General features: G+C 37.7%; 1 protein-coding gene across 1 annotated transcript in view; it reads right to left on the bottom strand.

Moving 5' to 3' along the window:
- Nucleotides 1-9292: 9292 nt before the first annotated feature.
- MAGI2 (membrane associated guanylate kinase, WW and PDZ domain containing 2) overlaps nt 9293-19375 on the bottom strand; it is a 986849-nt gene continuing 976766 nt past the window's right edge. The window contains exon 20 of the mRNA XM_053716523.1: nt 9293-12301. Coding sequence (XP_053572498.1) covers nt 11517-12301 — 785 coding nt within the window. The 3' untranslated portion in view covers nt 9293-11516. The remainder of the gene's footprint in view (nt 12302-19375) is intronic.

Genomic DNA, 19375 nt, shown 5'->3' with positions numbered 1-19375 from the left:
AGCTACAATATAAATTATATTTATATTATAGCTATTTTAGGATTTATATTTATTTTACAGGTAACTTTGTATTTATTTTAACCAGGTACAATAGCTAAAATAGTTAAAATAATTACAAAATTACCTGTAAAATAAATCCTAACCTAAGTTACAATTAAACCTAACACTACACTATCAATAAATTAATTAAATACAATACCTACAATTACCTACAATTAAACCAAACACTAAACTATCAATAAATTAATTAAATACAATATCTACAAATAAATACAATGAAATAAACTAACTAAAGTACAAAAAATAAAAAAGAACTAAGTTACAAAAAAATAAAAAAATATTTACAAACATCAGAAAAATATTACAACAATTTTAAACTAATTACACCTACTCTAAGCCCCCTAATAAAATAACAAAGACCCCCAAAATAAAAAATGCCCTACCCTATTCTAAATTACTAAAGTTCAAAGCTCTTTTACCTTACCAGCCCTGAACAGGGCCCTTTGCGGGGCATGCCCCAAAGAATTCAGCTCTTTTGCCTGTAAAAAAAAACACATACAATACCCCCCCCCCAACATTACAACCCACCACCCACATACCCCTAATCTAACCCAAACCCCCTTAAATAAACCTAACACTAAGCCCCTGAAGATCTTCCTACCTTATCTTCACCATACCAGGTTCACCGATCGATCCAGAAGAGCTCCTCCGATGTTCTGATCCAAGCCCAAGCGGGGGGCTGAAGATGTCCATGATCCGGCTGAAGTCATCATCCAAGCGGGAGCTGAAGAGGTCCATGATCCGGCTGAAGTCATCATCCAAGCGGGAGCTGAAGAGGTCCATGATCCGGCTGAAGTCTTCTATCAACGGCATCTTCAATCTTCTTTCTTCCCGATCCATCTTGCAGACCTCCGACGCGGAACATCCTGCTGGCCCGACGGACTACCGACGAATGAAGGCTCCTTTAAGGGACGTCATCCAAGATGGCATCCCTCGAATTCCGATTGGCTGATAGGATTCTATTAGCCAATCGGAATTAAGGTAGGAAAATTCTGATTGGCTGATGGAATCAGCCAATCAGAATCAAGTTCAATCCGATTGGCTGATCCGATCAGCCAATCAGATTGAGCTCGCATTCTATTGGCTGTTCCGATCAGCCAATAGAATGCGAGCTCAATCTGATTGGCTGATCGGATCAGCCAATCGGATTGAACTTGATTCTGATTGGCTGATTCCATCAGCCAATCAGAATTTTCCTACCTTAATTCCGATTGGCTAATAGAATCCTATCAGCCAATCGGAATTCGAGGGATGCCATCTTGGATGACGTCCCTTAAAGGAGCCTTCATTCGTCGGTAGTCCGTCGGGCCAGCAGGATGTTCCGCGTCGGAGGTCTGCAAGATGGATCCGGAAGAAAGAAGATTGAAGATGCCGTTGATAGAAGACTTCAGCCGGATCATGGACCTCTTCAGCTCCAACTTGGATGATGACTTCAGCTGGATCATGGACCTCTTCAGCCCCCCCCCGCTTGGGCTTGGATCAGTACATCGGAGGAGCTCTTCTGGATCGATCGGTGAACCTGGTATGGTGAAGATAAGGTAGGAAGATCTTCAGGGGCTTAGTGTTAGGTTTATTTAAGGGGGGTTTGGGTTAGATTAGGGTTATGTGGGTGGTGGGTTGTAATGTTGGGGGGGGGGGTATTGTATGTGTTTTTTTTACAGGCAAAAGAGCTGAATTCTTTGGGGCATGCCAAGCAAAGGGCCCTGTTCAGGGCTGGTAAGGTAAAAGAGCTTTGAACTTTAGTAATTTAGAATAGGGTAGGGCATTTTTTTATTTTGGGGGTCTTTGTTATTTTATTTGGGGGCTTAGAGTAGGTGTAATTAGTTTAAAATTGTTGTAATATTTTTCTGATGTTTGTAAATATTTTTTTATTTTTTGCAACTTAGTTCTTTTTTATTTTTTGTACTTTAGTTAGTTTATTTCATTGTATTTATTTGTAGATATTGTATTTAATTAATTTATTGATAGTGTAGTGTTAGGTTTAATTGTAGGTAATTGTAGGTATTTTATTTAATTAATTTATTGATAGTGTAGTGTTAGGTTTAATTGTAACTTAGGTTAGGATTTATTTTACAGGTAATTTTGTAATTATTTTAACTATTTTAGCTATTGTACCTGGTTAAAATAAATACAAAGTTACCTGTAAAATAAATATAAATCCTAAAATAGCTATAATATAAATATAATTTATATTGTAGCTATATTAGGATTTATTTTACAGGTAAGTATTTAGCTTTAAATAGGAATAATTTATTTAATAAGAGTTAATTTATTTAGTTAGATTTAAATTATATTTAATTTAGAGGGGTGTTAGTGTTAGACTTAGCTTTAGGGGTTAATAAATTTATTAGAATAGCGGTGAGCTCCAGTCGGCAGATTAGGGGTTAATGTTTGAAGTTAGGTGTCGGCGATGTTAGGGAGGGCATATTAGGGGTTAATACTATTTATTATAGGGTTAGTGAGGCGGATTAGGGGTTAATAACTTTATTATAATAGCGGTGCGGTCCGCTCGGCAGATTAGGGGTTAATAAGTGTAGGCAGGTGGAGGCGACGTTGTGGGGGGAAGATTTGGGGTTAATAAATATAATATAGGGGTCGGCGGTGTTAGGGGCAGCAGATTAGGGGTACATAAGGATAACGTAGGTGGCGGTCGGCAGATTAGGGGTTAAAAAAATTTAATCGAGTGGCGGCAATGTGGGGGGACCTCGGTTTAGGGGTACATAGGTAGTTTATGGGTGTTAGTGTACTTTAGAGCACAGTAGTTAAGAGGTTTATAAACCGGCGTTAGCCCAGAAAGCTCTTAACTACTGACTTTTTTTCTGCGGCTGGAGTTTTGTCGTTAGATTTCTAACGCTCACTTCAGCCACGACTCTAAATACAGGAGTTAGAAAGATCCCATTGAAAAGATAGGATACGCAATTGACGTAAGGGGATCTGCGGTATGGAAAAGTCGCGACTGAAAAGTGAGCGTTAGACCCTTTCCTGACTGACTCCAAATACCGGCGGTAGCCTAAAACCAGCGTTAGGAGCCTCTAACGCTGGTTTTAACGGCTACCGCCAAACTCTAAATCTAGGCCTATGTATCCAGTCTTGCCTTCCCACTCCTTAACGTAATGAGTTTTTATATACAGTCCTGTACAGGCAGATATAGCTTTCAGCTTGGGGGCAGTGTTACTTATACAGCATAGGGGGATAGGGCAACCCTTAAGCTCTCCCCAGAGACAGCATGATCCTCCTGCCCTGCTTACTTATTTGTGCACCTGCCAAACTCTCATAGATGATCCACTAAATGTATAATGGAGAGTTAAACTAAGATGGTACCTAAGTGGGTTATTATTCCCAACAGGTTTGCAGAGCTAATAGCACCAGCCTCCACTCTGTTACACAGTCCTGTGCCAATAGTAGCTGCTACGGCTCAAAAGCAGATTTACTTACAAAGTGTATGGGGATGGCAAACATAGCATTAGCTCCCCTAACTTTTCTTTCCAGGCTGATCGTCCCCTCCGGCTGGGATACCTCCTTGTCTACTTGCTCATTCCTTTTACTTAACCCTCTTGGCTTTTACCTTATTCTGGGAAGTCCAGGTCTCACCTGATGTGACGGTGAGATACCCAAAAACCACTTGTTGGGATTTTCTACAGGCTGGCTCCTTAACAGTTGTGACCCTATGCCTCTTCTGTGTGCCGCGATGAAAAACCGGATTTCTCTCTCCATAGACCTGCCATTACGAGCTACTGAAAAGCCTCCTTGTGCGTGTGATACGGTGGTGTTAAGCTCCATACCGCACAAAAGCCAAGGACTGCTTTGACCTGCGCATGCACGCTTTCCCCCATAGACATCAATGGGGAGAGAGTGTTAGAAAAAAAACTAACACCTGAAGTGTGGAATGAAAAATCTCTGTAACGCAGCCCCATTGATGTCTATAGGGAAAAAAAGTTAAGTTTAAACCTAACACCATAACATAAACCCCAAGTCTAAACACCGCCGAATCCGCCACCCCCGACATCGCTAACACCTAAATGAAGTTATTTACCCCTAATCTGCCGCTCCCGACATCGCTGACACCTAAATAAAGTTATTAACCCCTATTCTGCCACTCCCTGACATCGCTGTCACTATAATAAAGTTATGAATCCCTATTCCGCCCCTCCCCGACACTATAATAAAGTGTTTAACCCCTAAACCTCCGGCCTCCAACATCGCCGCCACTATAATAAAGTTATTAACCCGTAAACCTCCGGCCTCCCGCATTGCAGCAACTAAATAAACATATTAACCCCTAAACCGCCGGCCCCCCACATCGACAACGATATAATAAAGTATTAACTCCTAAACCTCCAACCCCCCACATAGTAACTAAAAAACTAAACCTATTAACCCCTATAACGCCGCCGCCCTACTACATCACAAAACACTAAATTAAACTATTAACCCCTAAACCTAACACCCCCATAACTTTAAATTAAAATTACAATATAACTATCTTTAAAAAAAAAAAAAAAACTTACCTGTGAAATGAAAGTAAACCTAACATTAAACTATAAATGAATCTAACATAACTATTCTGATAATATAAAAAAATATTACCAATTAAAAAATCAAAATTACAAATTTAAAAAAACCTAACACTACGAAAAAAAACTTAAAAAATCTAAAATTACAAAAAATAATAAACCCAAAATTACGAAAAATAAAAAACACTAAGCTTACAAAAAATAATTAACTAAATTATCAAAAATAAAAACAATTACACCTATTCTAATAGCCCTATAAAAATAAAAAGCCCCCCCAAAATAAAAACACCCCCTAGCCTACAATAAACTACCAATAGCCCTTAAAAGGGCTTTTTGTAGTGCATTGCCCTAAATTAAACAGCTTTTTTACCTGTAAGAAAAATACAAAGTCCCCCCAACAGTAAAACCCACCACCCAACCAACCCCCAAAAATAAAAAATCCTAAACGACCCACTGTATGGGCATTGCCCTTAAAAGGGCATTCAGCTCTTTTTCACTGCCCTTAAAAGGGCATTCAGCCCTTCCCTAATCTAAAAAAAACAACCACCCAAAAAAATGTAAAAAAAACCTAACACTAACCCCAGAATATCTACTCACGGTTCCTAAAGTCCGGACATCCATCTTCATCCAGACGGCTAGAAGTCTTCATCCAGGCTGCGACACCTTCATCCATCTCGGGGACGTCTTCTATCTTCATCCCGGCGGTGCGGAGCGCATCTATCCTGGGGTCGGCGGTCTAGGAGTTAATAGGTTTAATTCAGTAGTTACTATGTGGGGAGCTGGAGATTTAGGGGTTAATACTTTATTATAGTGTTGATGATGTGGGGGGCCGGCGGTTTAGGGGTTTGTTACGGTACCAACAGTGTACCAAGGGTTAATACCAGATGAACAATGTCCTGCATAGGGAATCAGCAATTCACAACCCAGCCAGTTTCAGGTTTAAAACAGAATGTCATTTATTAAAGGCTAGATGCCTAGTATTTATACAGGTTTGACCCCAGATGGGGGGGTTGAAAGACTCTTGTACATTTAGATACAAAGGGGAAGACGCCCTTTTATGAAACAGTAGAATTACATTACTTAAATACTTTACTTAGGCAGATAACAACTTAAACACATTTGGCTTGTCTTATCACCTAGCGTCTGCTCTCTGAGGGTGATTAAACAATGGCCTGTTTATTACTTAAATGTAATTATAGCACACAATAGCTGAGGCCAGCAACTCTGTCTTTAGAAATTAGTTTCTTAGCTAAACACAATTAACTCCTTCAGTCCTGACAGAAGGGTCTGTCACAGGGTTAATAGGTATATTTAGTGGCGGCGATGTGAGGGGCCGGAGGTTTAGGGGTTAATAGGTTTATTTAGTGGGGGCGATGTGGGAGGCCGGAGATTTAGGGGTTAACTTTATTATAGTGTCGGCAATGTCTGGGAGCAGCGGTTTAGGGGTTAATATATTTAAATAGTGTTGGCGATGTGGGTGGGCAGCAGATTAGGGGTTATTAGGTTTGTTTAATAGTCGTGATGTGGGTGGACGGCAGATTAGGGGTTAATAAGTCATTATTAAAATCATAACAAAAAATAAAAATTAAAAATAATATATATATATGTGTAAAATATAAAAATATAAAAGTTGTTTATTCTGAATCTGCTGGTCTTGCTGAAAAAAGAAGATAAGTGATTTATGTGGGTCACATACTGAAATTAATGGTGTTTAAATGTAAGCAGTAGGAAAGCTCAAAATCAGCTTAGCACAGGGGTGCAAAAAAGGTTCAGCAGCGAAGGGGTTAAAAATATATACATATCTAAATTAATGTCCCGTCCAATACCAATGGTCTATATGGATTATCAGCAACTATGTGAATTCTGAACATAAATATATCTATAGTTTTTAACCTGAACAACATTTCTTTCTGCAGAAAAAAACAAGCTATCTACTTGTTAAAGCGCTTCATGATGTTATGCTCAGATATAACTGGGATTCTGTTAATCATATGGATAGGCTGATTTACATTTCTATAAATTATGTTCTGTATTCAACTGAATAAATAATTTTGCTCCTATAAAAAAGAGAATGTGTGACATTTTCTCTTTCACATTCCAATGTTTTGAATAAACAACTGAGCAGTATTTTTTTTCCCAAATGCATAGAGATAATTTGAAAAATGTACAATTGTATACCATAAAATAGAGATTTTTTCTAATTTCTAGACTTCTAGGACTGGCACCTGAAACAAGGATATTGATGAGAAAGCAAGGTTGCTATGTAGTGACTCTGTTCTTAAAGGGATAGGAAAGTCAAAATTAAACTTGCATGATTCAGATGTCAGCATGTCATTTAAATACCCTATTAAATTAGTGACGGTAAATTCACAAGTAGTACTCTTTACCATCCAAAGTAAAGTTAAAAAATAATAGTTTAATGAATGAAAACGTTAAATATGCAAGCTTACTTCAGTATTTGATTTTAAACAGCTCCTTTTCTATTGCAAGCTTTTTTTTTTTAACTACGTTTTTTTCCCTTCACCAATCATATTCGTGGCATTTTTGCATGTATTACTAAGAAAAAAAAACCTGCATCTTATGCACATGCGTTTACACCGTCATGCTACGTCTTAGCATACAGTAGATATCTAAATAATGTGATATTATATTTAAAAATAAATATAGCCACTACAGCTTTGACAATACTTTATGTCATTAACCGTTATCAACATTTGCTAAATTTACCATCACTTTAACTCAGTGGCGTATTTAGGTTTTGTGCTGCCCTAGGCACTCTGGATTTAGGTCATTTTTGGCCATATCATTTTTTGGTCAGGGAGTAATGGGACTTTTTTTTCTTGATAAGAAAGTTAGTATATAATAGTTTTCAAAATATACTTTACTGTTTTAATTAATTTGTACTCGCTATTACTAATAAGCATTCAAGGATCTCTTTAATTTGTCAAAGTAGCAGGTGTGTTTGGATTTAGCTGACCAGCACACTTACATAATGAGACCAATTATGAAAAAGATAAATGCTAATATATTTAGTTGTTTGCAGTTTGCAAAAGAGAAAGCAAGTTAAACATTATTATTTCCATACTCTGGTACAGCTGCCTAGCATTGCACACATGTGGGAGGCTGCGGTCATAACAAGGTGGGGAGTAAACATAACATTGCCGCTACTACTACACAGGCAGCTCTCTCCTCCAAACTCTTAACCATCTTTGTAGCGGCACCTTAACATGCAACTACTGAATATACTCTTGCATGTTCTCTTCATGAAATGTTTAGCCCTGAAAGAGTGCTGTCATCACACCCTAAAATTCCCCTGCATGTCAGTAGAGATAGAAGCAGATCCAGATAATTAAATTAGGGTGTTTTAGTGTTAGTCCTTAGAGGGGGTTAATAGCCATGGGGGTCTGGTGGTTTAGGGGCTAATAATGGTGGTGCTCTGACATTTAGGGGTTAATTATGGTAGGTAGTCTGTCAGTTAAGGAGTTAATTGTGGCAGGGTCAGATATAGGATATGTTTGCATGGAGCCTATACATTGCACTAGTGCAAATTACTAGCACATCTCTCAGCACATCTCTCAGTGCCCTGGCCCCTACCTGTGTTCCACTTAGCTGACTCCCTTACGCCCCGCTCTCCACCACACCGATCAGTGAGTCTCCCTGTCACACTCATTTCTTCTCGCCTGGCTGGGAGATCACATGCTTGACTCCCCAACAGACAGGAAGGCGAAAAGCCAGTCATGTGACCGCTCGGCGGGAAGCCATCTGTCAAAATACATTTTTTTCTTTAAAGCCACATATTCGTGCAGCGGCGGGAGCAAGTGCCGCCCCCCCAAAATTTACCGCCTTAGGCACAGGCCTTGTTTGCCTATCCATTAATACGCCCCTGCTTTAACTTTTTTTCATATGTGCTTTGTTCACTTGTTATCTCTTGTTGAAAAAGAATACGCACACATCCTACACTAGGGGGAGCTAGCTGCTGATTGGTGCCTGCACACATTTGTCTCTTGTAATTGGCTAACTAGATGTGTTCAGCTAGCTGCCAGTAAAGCAATGCAGTTCCTTCAGTGAGGAATGACAAGATGACGCAAATTTAATAATAGAAGTTAATTGGAAAGTTGTTTAGAATTTTATGTTCTATCCATGTCTTGGTTTCCTGTCCCTTTAAACTTTTTTGCTCTGTTATAATTTTTTTTTACAAGTCTATTATGGTGAATAACATTACGTGGCCTCATTCGTTCATTTTGTCATTAACCATGCAAATCTTTCTGTTTAACCTGCACAAAGGAAGTCGGGGAGAATAGCTGACCAGAGTAGAAACTGCAGCTGAGGCAATCAGCAGCACTAGCTGCACAGCTCAGTTGTACAATTACCACTGCTGAATGGCTCCCTAAGCTATACTTTATCTATGTGTTTAACACCTTTGTTAACCACATAGATTGACAATGTTGATAGTGATTAAATTGCATCATTTAACAAATGAGATCATGTAACTTTTTCACTATAATGGCCTTTTAAATAAGAAGAGTTTTTGTATGTTTATACGTTACACTATCATTAAAAAAAATTACATTCAAACTTTGACAACTTGAAAAAAAAAATGGACTTATTGTGTAAACACAAGTTTCAAATAATTCCAACAGCTGTAAATTCTTTTTAACACAGTATAACATTTTCTTCACAGGAAAATCAAAATCCAACAAAAAAATAAAATACCACTGTATTTTTGGATATATATTTTATTTGACAGTGTTTTAGAATATCATACAGTAAACAAGATTTATGTAAAAGTTAATTTAACCGTATTGGTGCGTTTCATAAAAATAGTTGCTTGCTTACAGCCTTTTCTGTGATTATTAATAAATGGAATTGTATTTATAGAGATACCGCTGTACAAGTTAAATTCACAGCTAACACTACACAAATATTATTTGGAATGAGATTTAAATGGCGTGCTGTTTTTCACAGGTTATCGATTTGTTCTGCATAAAACAATTATTGCACAGTTAACTGTGCAAATTAGACTATGCAAGCTTAGTCTCATTATATTTGTTTTCGTTATCATTTAGTTTACATATGGCAAACAAGAAATAAGAAAATCGGGACGTGCACTTAACACTACAGAAAGAAGCATTTTGAACCCAGATTTAGCATTTTTAATGCCTAATTTGGGAGCTACAGGCAGGGATTAGTATATGAAAATCTGTAAAATGCTTTATACTTGTGCTTTATTCTTGATGGAAACTTTTATTTTAAAGCTGAATATTCATTATTAACTTGCATTCATCAAAATGCCAATTTTTTTTTCAGAGACGCACATATGTATAAAAGAAAATAGTTGGTGCTTTGCTTACTAAAACAGTTACTTGAAAAAAATATTTGCAGAACTGTAGACCTGTAAGAAAAAAAATGCATATTTGAAGTAAAGCACTATTAGTATTGTGAAATGCATTGCACCTTTTTCTCTCTGCAAATTTATGGATATATATATATTTCTCAGATATTTCAATAGAATTTGCTAAAGAAAATATGACTCTCAATAAACTGTTCTTAATCGAATAATAAATATACTACAAGCTTTCAAAGTGCAATTGTCTCTTCAAACGTCTTCTCCACTTGTCTGTGCATAATGCAATCCAGCAAATTATATGTATGAGTATAAGGCAAGACGGGAAAACCTCTGAAGTTTGGGCAAACTGAATAAATAGTTATGCGTTCTGGAGTGGTCATTTAAGACAGTTAATTTCTAACTGATACAGTGTAACATTCCACAAAACAGCTATGTGCTGGCCCATTAGCTGCTAAAATACATGGATTGATATCTTAACTATTCTTAAGAGATGATCATTAAGTCACAATTTACATGTTTAGGCCTTAAAGTGAGCTGAAGATAATAGTGGAAAAAAAGGTTCTAGTATTGCTCATATAGCCAGGATATAACATAATCTATATTTTTTTCGTTTTACAAAAAGCTTTGGATGCTCAAAATAACTGGATAGATTTCCTGTTAAGAGGCATTCTTGAAAGTGATTCAGACCAGGTACAGTATGTTGAGAGTTCTGTCTTGATCATCTTCTTATTTTTAAATATTGGATTTTGCTTGAAACCACTGCTCACAGCTTTGATTCATGTATTTTATGATCTAATGTGTAAAAATCATACCTGTACAAACTATTTCTCAGGAGTACCCCAAATAATCTTTCTTTAAAATGTCCAGAAAAGTTGGTTGTTCACAAAAATACCGTTAAAATGGAGTCACATCAATCAATACACTATATCTTCAATGTAATCGGCAGCATATACTCTATCTATACACACTGCTTGTATTAGGCGGGTTTATACAGATATGTTCTTAATGGACACATTATGATGTGTGATCCAAAATCTAAGAGAAATACCTTAACCCCTGTCTAGATATGTTGAAAGCAATATATTTACAATACCATCGTCGAATTACAAGGCATAATTCGTTTTCTCCTTCATCTTACTCAGTGCAGTTTTATTTAAGGCGAAGTTCCAGTTTGTGATTGCTCTAAGTGTGTCCGTTATCTCGCTACAGACAATACTGGAGTATGTCCTATATCCTTCATACAGTGAAAGTAATACTAAAGCTACACTGCACTGCCTACCTCAGGTGCGCTTTTTTCTTGTTTTGGTTCTTTCATAGCTGCTAGAGCCCAACGTAGGGCTCCATAAACAGTTGTACATAATATTTATTGTACTTGTTTCTGTTGTTGGACACTGCGCACAACCTTATGGAATTAGAAAACATATGCTTCTGGTCCCAGATGCTTTGTGTAGGTATACAGGTGTGAGATAAAATAAATAAAAAGACAAAAAAGTAAAATAAAAAATTAAACTGAAATTAAATAATGAAGTACAGAAGCTAAGAATAATGTTCAAAGTCTACGTGACACAGTTAGAGGGAAACAGTCATGTATTCAGTTATCTGCTCATGGCTGATGTGCCAGATTTCAGGGTACTAGGTAGCTTATCAGAGCCAGGGATTTTCCATGGTCCTGGTGAGACAGTTGCCTTTCTGGGTGCAGTGTTGATGCTGCGTGCGTTGCTGGAATGTAGACGCCCTTCCTTGTGGAACTCGCTACATTTGGCCTCGGCATCTCTCTCATCTTGGTCCATGGCACTCACTCGAGAGCTGGACATATTGCTACTGTACATCTTTGAGACACCACATGAATCCGACTTGCTCTGCTCAAGAGCTGCCACTGATTTTTTCTCAGTGGTTGTATCTTTGTATATGTCTTTTGTACAGAAGTTCCCTTCCTTGTTTGCTTCTGTAGACCTGGATGTCCGACCTCCACCATCGCTGGCTGCGGAATACCCACACTCTCCTCCTTCACCAACAAGTTTTTTCACAGTCACTGCAGAAATGGTCGTGACACTCTCTGTTTTTTTCAGTTTGCCCTCTATCAGTTCCTTTTTTAAACCCTCCTCACGCTTGGACCTGTCTACTTTCTTAGGGCTTGCTGATCTCTCCCTTGACTCTCCCAATCTTTTCTTTTTATGACCATTTGCAGGAAGCTCCTTTGGTTTTCCCATGTCTTGTTCCCTGTAGATATCCCAAGCTGGCTCTGGGTGTATCTGGTGAGTAGGATCAGAGGGCAAGGCTGAATGTGATGAAGATAATGGCACAATCATGTCATCAAGAGAAATTCCTACTTCCGGCCCTGGGGAGGTGGTAGAGGGTGAACTCCAGGAGTTTGGTTCGTCTGTTAACAAGATAAATATAAAGAAAATCAATTACAACAAAATAAAGGTGATTAAAAAAAGAAAATAAATCACAGAGACAAAACATTTTATAATCATGCATTATGCATATGGCAGATTAATATGATTTAGAATAACAATTATTACCTTAATGCATTCTAAATTATAATGGTTTTGTCTCAACTAGAAAAATCAACTATTAAATGTTAATTCTTCTCTTTTAACCTAAAGCTATACATGGCAAAAAAACGTAAGAAATAAAGTTTTTCATTTCTACTTTAAGATAGTACATCTTTATGAAAGACACATTAAAGGGATATGAAACCCAAATATTTTCTTTCATGATTCTGAAAGAGCATGTGATTTTAAACAACTTTTCTATTTACTTCTATTGTTTAATTTGCTTCCTTCTCTTGTTGTTCTTTGCTGAAAGGTTTATCTAGGTAATCTCAGGAGCAGCAAAGAATCTACTTTCTAGCTTCTGATTGGTGGCTGCATATATATAACGATTATCATTGGCTCATCCATGTGTTCAGTTAGAAACCAGTAGTGCATTGCTGCTCCTTCAACAAATGATACCAAAAGAATGAAGCAAATTTGATAAAAGAAGTAAACTTAAACTTGAAAAGTTGTTTAAAATTGTATGTTCTACCTAAATCATGAAAGAAAATTTTGTGGTTTCATGTCCCTTTAATTCCTTCACTAATTCGCTTTATTTGAAAAACGCATTAACAACAATGCATGTTTTACATATATTTTGCAACCAAATTGGTTTATAGTGGGTAGAACTGTTTAAAAAGTATACAAAACGGTGTCCAGGCGGCCATGATAGGTCGCAAAACAGGGAGCTCTTCATTTCATTCCAATAATCTGCCGATTATATAGTTAATACAGCAGCATCAACAATCAAAACATCAAGCATCAGATATCTGAGCCTACGCTACATCGCCAGATGTTGATATTATTGCAAATAGTTTATGAATAACCCTGTACTGGACCGTTGAAGATTTGGGCAGCGGCCCTATCAATATCTCTCAACTCCCTCCCCGGTAACCCGGGTAAAGCGGCTAAAACCACCTAACGATAACATGGAGGAAGACTACAGGCAAATACAGTCTACTAGCTGAGCTGGAGAGTCAGATGCAAGACAGGTTTGAGGACCTTATTTCCACGCTACAAAACCCACATGATGTAGAAATACTCTCAGAGCCTAAATTGACAGACAAGATTGACTCCGGATCACAATATACATGCCGCCAGCTAGTCGGGAGGTCAAGTGTGCCCACATGGGTCCCTGTTTACTGTGCCGGTGATATGTATGAGAAGGTACAGCTCAGCTCATGACCCTCTCTCCCAGCTGTGGGGGATGCGGCCGATCCTCCGGAGGGGAGTAGGAGTGTCTTTTGGATTCCGGCAATATCGCCCCTGCACATTCACTCGCTGTGTCAGACAAACAGTGAGACTAATGTGGTTTTACTTGTGGGCGCACAGAACCTCCAGATACTGGACTTCACAGAAGTTTACAACTCTGTAGCCTGTCTTGCCCTGATTCACTTATTTAGTTTTGAACATAGTCAATTTGGAAAAGAAGGAGATATGTTGGCCCCGTGCAGGGTTGGAGTGGGTTGAGACTTTTACAATTATGTAGTACATCTGTCTTATATTTAGCAGAGATGTCTACTTGGCTAAAGGACGATGGCAGAGTTTGATAGCCACAAAGAAACCCCATTCTACTTAACCTGATCTGTGACTTATATGGCTCAAATTTTACTTCACCGTATAACCCAGGATTGCCAATTTTCTAGTCAGAAACTACGGTGTATCCGATGATGACTCTACAGTCTGATATAAGCGAGAATACACTATTACCTTAAATGTTATGCTTATTTACTCTTAGCTATTAATGTTATAAGTTATCTACTCTTAATTGATATATAGCATGTGTATTATTTCCATTCAGAAGCTGTATCGCTTATAGGGTTCTATATAAATATCCAGTGCCCTCTATTGTTCTAGTGCGTCTAGAAAATGGTTGCCTTCTCTGTATTATGATTAACCCCAGTATGCATTACAGCCTATCTTACACTATCTATTACAAGTTTTTATCAAGTCTCTCCAGAGCTGCAAATATGAGTAGTGAAATTTTTCTTTTAAATCTGTTTATGGTCCACACATTAGACTCGTTCATAGATTGTGTTCACTGCAGCAAGTAACAATAAGACATTGATGGTAGTAGTAGTCTTTCTATGGGATGTCTTCATTGGTATATAGAATAGTATAGTAAGGTTTTAATCAGACTAATTTTCCTAGTTGAGGATTTTCCTAACATACCCTGCTAATATTCATAATAGTTTGGTAGCACAGTGTCCCTGCTAAGAATTTGTAATATAGCTTTCCCAAGTTGGTGGCTATTCAGTTCAGTAAGCCTGTGGAATTTGTCACTTATAATATTTAGTTTAAATTTTAAATAGCCACCTCATAATAAATCCATGGCACACATATTTCTACCATTTGGAAGCTTTTCTAACTACATGAACTCAGGACATTTTGGATAACTCTTTCCACACTAAATCTTTTAACACATATTTCAAATCTCTGAATCAAATTCTTTACCAACATCTTGTCCCATTGAATTTTACATTGCTTGCCTAAACACTTAATATGGTTCTATTCAATTATAACATATCTAGTAAGCACATATAAGATTGCCCTAATTGGTATTTTGACTAGGTCTCACCACACAATTACTTATTACATGGTAATAACATTCTTGTAAGCAGTAGCCTAATGTAAGTAAGGACTTTTGCTGAGTATTGCATGATCCATTTTCCAATTTGAGCTTGATCCTCCTTTCCCATACTCCTAATTAATCATCTTCTTTCTACTTTGGGGGTCCAACAGTGGCCCAAATACAATTGGGAGATGGGCAGTTTGCTAGTTTTAGCCGCAATATGTTCTACTTTAGTTCTATTTCATTCATATATCATACTAGAATCCCCTAGGATTTCATTGCTACTAAGGTAGGGGTCCAAGAATGACCTCTTGCTATTAGAGGGGAAATCATAGAAAAGAAAAAAAAGAGGTCTCAACTTGACTAATTTTACTGATTGTTCCATTTACCTTGTTATTATACTCTACTTTATGTGAAATGTATGTGATATTGTGTAAAATTATTTGATGATGTAATTATATGACTTACCTCAATAAAAAATTATGTTTTCAAAACAAAAAAAAAGGTATACAAAACACCTGTGTTTATTGTGTTTACAGAAAAAGAAGGTTCGAGCAATAAATAAATCCCGGTTGACAAGAAACTCATCAAAGAATAAGATCAGATATACGCGTGCCACTTTTAGGATAGGTTTAATCCTTTTGGCATCAATGCCATTGCGATATCAAACACTTATAACTTTGGAATTTAGATTTACAGTTAGCTTAAGTCCCTTTATTTCTAAAATGTAAAGGAAAAATAACTTCTTAAACAAGTTACAAACGTTATGCATGGAAAAATGCTGTGAAAACTGTTTACTATTGAAGCTACCACTGACTTTATGTATAACTTATTTCTAGCTATAGATAGCTTACTGGCTAATCAACAGTCACATATCTATTGTTATAAAATGATGCCCTAGAAACCTAATTACAAAAAGCTCTCTGTTTTTTTTCAGCAACATATGTTTGTTTTTCAAACTGAAATACATTTCATATTGCTCTTTTTTAGATACACTCATTGTGTAAATGTCCCTTTAACAAAGTCAACTACAAACAGGTGAGCTTGTCTGTCTACCAGTGAATGGTTACATTATGTTCTGAGTTATGACAATAGGAGATAAGTTAAACAATCAATGCTGTCAGGAACACTAGCTAAACATACTCTTTGTATTGAGCTGTCATATCTGACAGGTAATATTGCAGTAGAAGAAAAGCAATCAGATTTCAAAAAATGACAATATAATGTTGCTAAATGAAAAGCTTCATAAAAAAACCATCAATTCCAAAATACTGTATTTATATTCTTTATTCAATGGATTAACCTGGTGACAATTTTTAGTTAATAAGCCTGTGATTGGGTTTTTTGTTACTATAACACATAACATTAAATTAGTTTCTCTAAAGTGATTAATTTGGATGTTAAATGCTTAACTGGGTTTTGTCTAAATGAGTTTGGAGACTATTGCCTTAAAAAATATACAAACAAATTTCCCAGGTGGATTTCTAAACAACCGACTAGTGTATAAGGATAAAACCAAACACAGCATAAGTTTTAGAGGACATTTGACTATGGAATAATTAGGTTAACACGGCTTTAAAAGGTGGCCGATCAATAAAGGTACTTGATCAATGAGAGAAGGTATTAAAGATATATTCAGGCCTGATTGTAGACTAATCAGCACCAGGGCCATCTTTAATACTGACTGGACCCTGGAGAATCATTTTCTTGCCCCCCCCCCATGCAATTTTGCTCTCCACCCCAACATCCCAAAAAACAACTACATCAATTTTCTTTTAATTATTAGCCCAGCAGTGGATCATCCGCTGCTGGGCTAATCATTTAAAAAAAAAAAAAAAAAAAAAATGGAATAAATTGCAATATGTGAAACTGGACCTAAGCAGTACTAATAAGTAAATAAATATATACATTTCTCCACTGTGGATTAATTTAATATGCTTTTGAATGTGATTATGATGTGAGGTTAGCTGGTTAAAGAGATTTAGGGCAGCCAACAGGAGCAAAGCAAGGTAAAGACTGAGGAGGAAACATGGAGGTGCAGACAAATATAAGTTTACTGACTGGAACAGCAGAACTACTATGAGAAGCTATAAAATCTGAGACAGAGAGAAAAAAAACTATAAAAATTAACCTTACCTTAATGTGTGAAGTATCAGCATGACACTATACATTAGCCACAGCAGCACATGTCACTTCTTTGCTAAGCTCCCTCTCACCCTGCACTAGAAAATGCTGCATGGGGGAGGGGCGTGGGCAGTGACTTATTCTTCCCACTGACACCTTTCTACAAAGCACCGTTCCCCTAACAAACTTCAGTTAGTTGATCTTAGGGCCACAGCAGAGAGAGCAGGGCTAAGGGGACCAGCAGACTGGATGCTGTCTGCCCAAGGCTGCATGGATACAGTGTGAGACGAGTCATACAGCCTCAAGACTGAAGAGAGCAGTATCTGCAGCTGCACAGATGCTCAAATCCTCACATGCCTGCCACTCCAGCTTTCTGCTGCATGCACCTACAATCAGCCCTACCCAGAAACAATCCCCACCACCAGAGCAGTTACCTGGTAACAGTGGTAACCCCAGCAGGACCTTTTCTGATGCAGTGGGATTGGCTGGATGATATGTTAGGGCTTAGCATTCAGTGCTGCACAGTGCACATCTAAAGCAGCACATGGCACTAGCTTAGCATGTCACATGACACCTGCACGGTCTGGCACAGTTACTCACAAATAAATATAAGCAGAGAACTTTTGACTGTGACAGTATTAAGACTGACTGTGTGCCCCCCCCCCCCCATGTCACATGGCATCAGCAGTCTGGCAGCTGCCCCTTTTGCCATGTGTTAAAGATGGCCCTGATCAGTACTCTATGCTCAACTGAAGTTGGTTCCACTTTAGGCTACACTTAGGGGTCGATTAATCAAAGGCTTAGCCAGCCTTCGCCCCAAAACCCATGACTGCAGCTTCTCACAAGAGAAACTGCCATCCGTATTTAACAAGCAGCAGTCATCAGACTGCTGCTTCCCTAACCTCTTCTCTGCCTCTTAGGTGGCAAATTTCAATCTCCCCGGTCTCGTCCCACCAGGGAGTTTGACAGCAAAAATAATTTAAAAAAAATTATAGTATGGGTTGCGCATTCCAAAAGAGATGTGTGTGTGTAGTGTGTTTGAGCGTGCATGTGTGCGTAGTATGTGTGTGTAGGTACTATGTGTCTGTGGGTATGATAAACAGAGACACAGATACATAAAACAATTACAGAATTCCCAAATCATAAACAAAGTTATATGCAATGGTTCAGTATACCATACAGAGTATTCTAATTCTTTAAAAAAACTTATAATATATATATATATATATATATATATATATACACTAAATAATACAAGTTTCATTCAAGGACACCGATATAACTAAGCTAACATTTTTATCTAAGTTGCCCAAATAAATACATCCAGTTCTACAGCTAATCTCAGTTGGACACTTATAGATCATAATGAAGCTGTGTACACAATGCTGAATCCACAGAATACAACACTATTTGTGAATTGAATGTAGCACTAATACCCTTTGGGAACATCTGTTGCAGAGAACAGCACACCATATAAAAGATCCGTTAGTTACAGTTACAAACAAAAAGAAATGTTACATACTCAAAGTAATCACATAAAAATGAAATTAAAGTAAAATATTATTTTAGGGCTGTATAGTCCCAGCTTTCTTTTATGTAACTGTAAATGTAGAAATCTTTAAACAGAAATTCTTACTAGATTTTTAACACCTGATGTAAGTCCCATCCCTATAATAATAAGCATTTGTTTTTGCTTTTTGTGCTTGGAATACTCAGAATCCTATATCAATAACCCTCTTAAAGTGATGGCAAATTTAACATATTTTAAACTCAGATCCGGAATCTAAACTGCACTTGCTTTCAGCCCCTCCCATTTCTCACAGTGTAAAGCTACCATTGTCAGTAAAGGTGGATTAGCTGGATCAGACATTAGCTCTGTATATGTTACTGAGCTAACGTCTGATCCAGCTAATCCACCTTTACTGACAACGGTAGCTGTACACTGTGAGAAAGGGAAAGGGGCCGGGGTGAAAGCAAGTGTGGCAAGAGACAGGGATACAGACTCTAATGGGGGATACTGAATCTGTTGGAACACCCTCAGTAGGATTACTGGGTGGGCGGATCTGTAATGAGGTGATGGGCGGTGATGTAAACAGTGATGCGGCTACGGAAAAAGCCGAGCGGCAGGGGAGACAGTTCTCCACAGGGAGACCAACTAAGTTACAACACCGGTAAACCAGGACCCCCTGCTCCAAATTTCTGGACCTGGACCTTGCCCCTG

Source organism: Bombina bombina, chromosome 6 (genome assembly GCF_027579735.1).
Source record: "Bombina bombina isolate aBomBom1 chromosome 6, aBomBom1.pri, whole genome shotgun sequence".
Lineage (NCBI taxonomy): Eukaryota > Metazoa > Chordata > Amphibia > Anura > Bombinatoridae > Bombina > Bombina bombina.
Note: the sequence above shows the minus strand (reverse complement) of the source record. Positions and strands in the feature narration are given on the sequence as shown.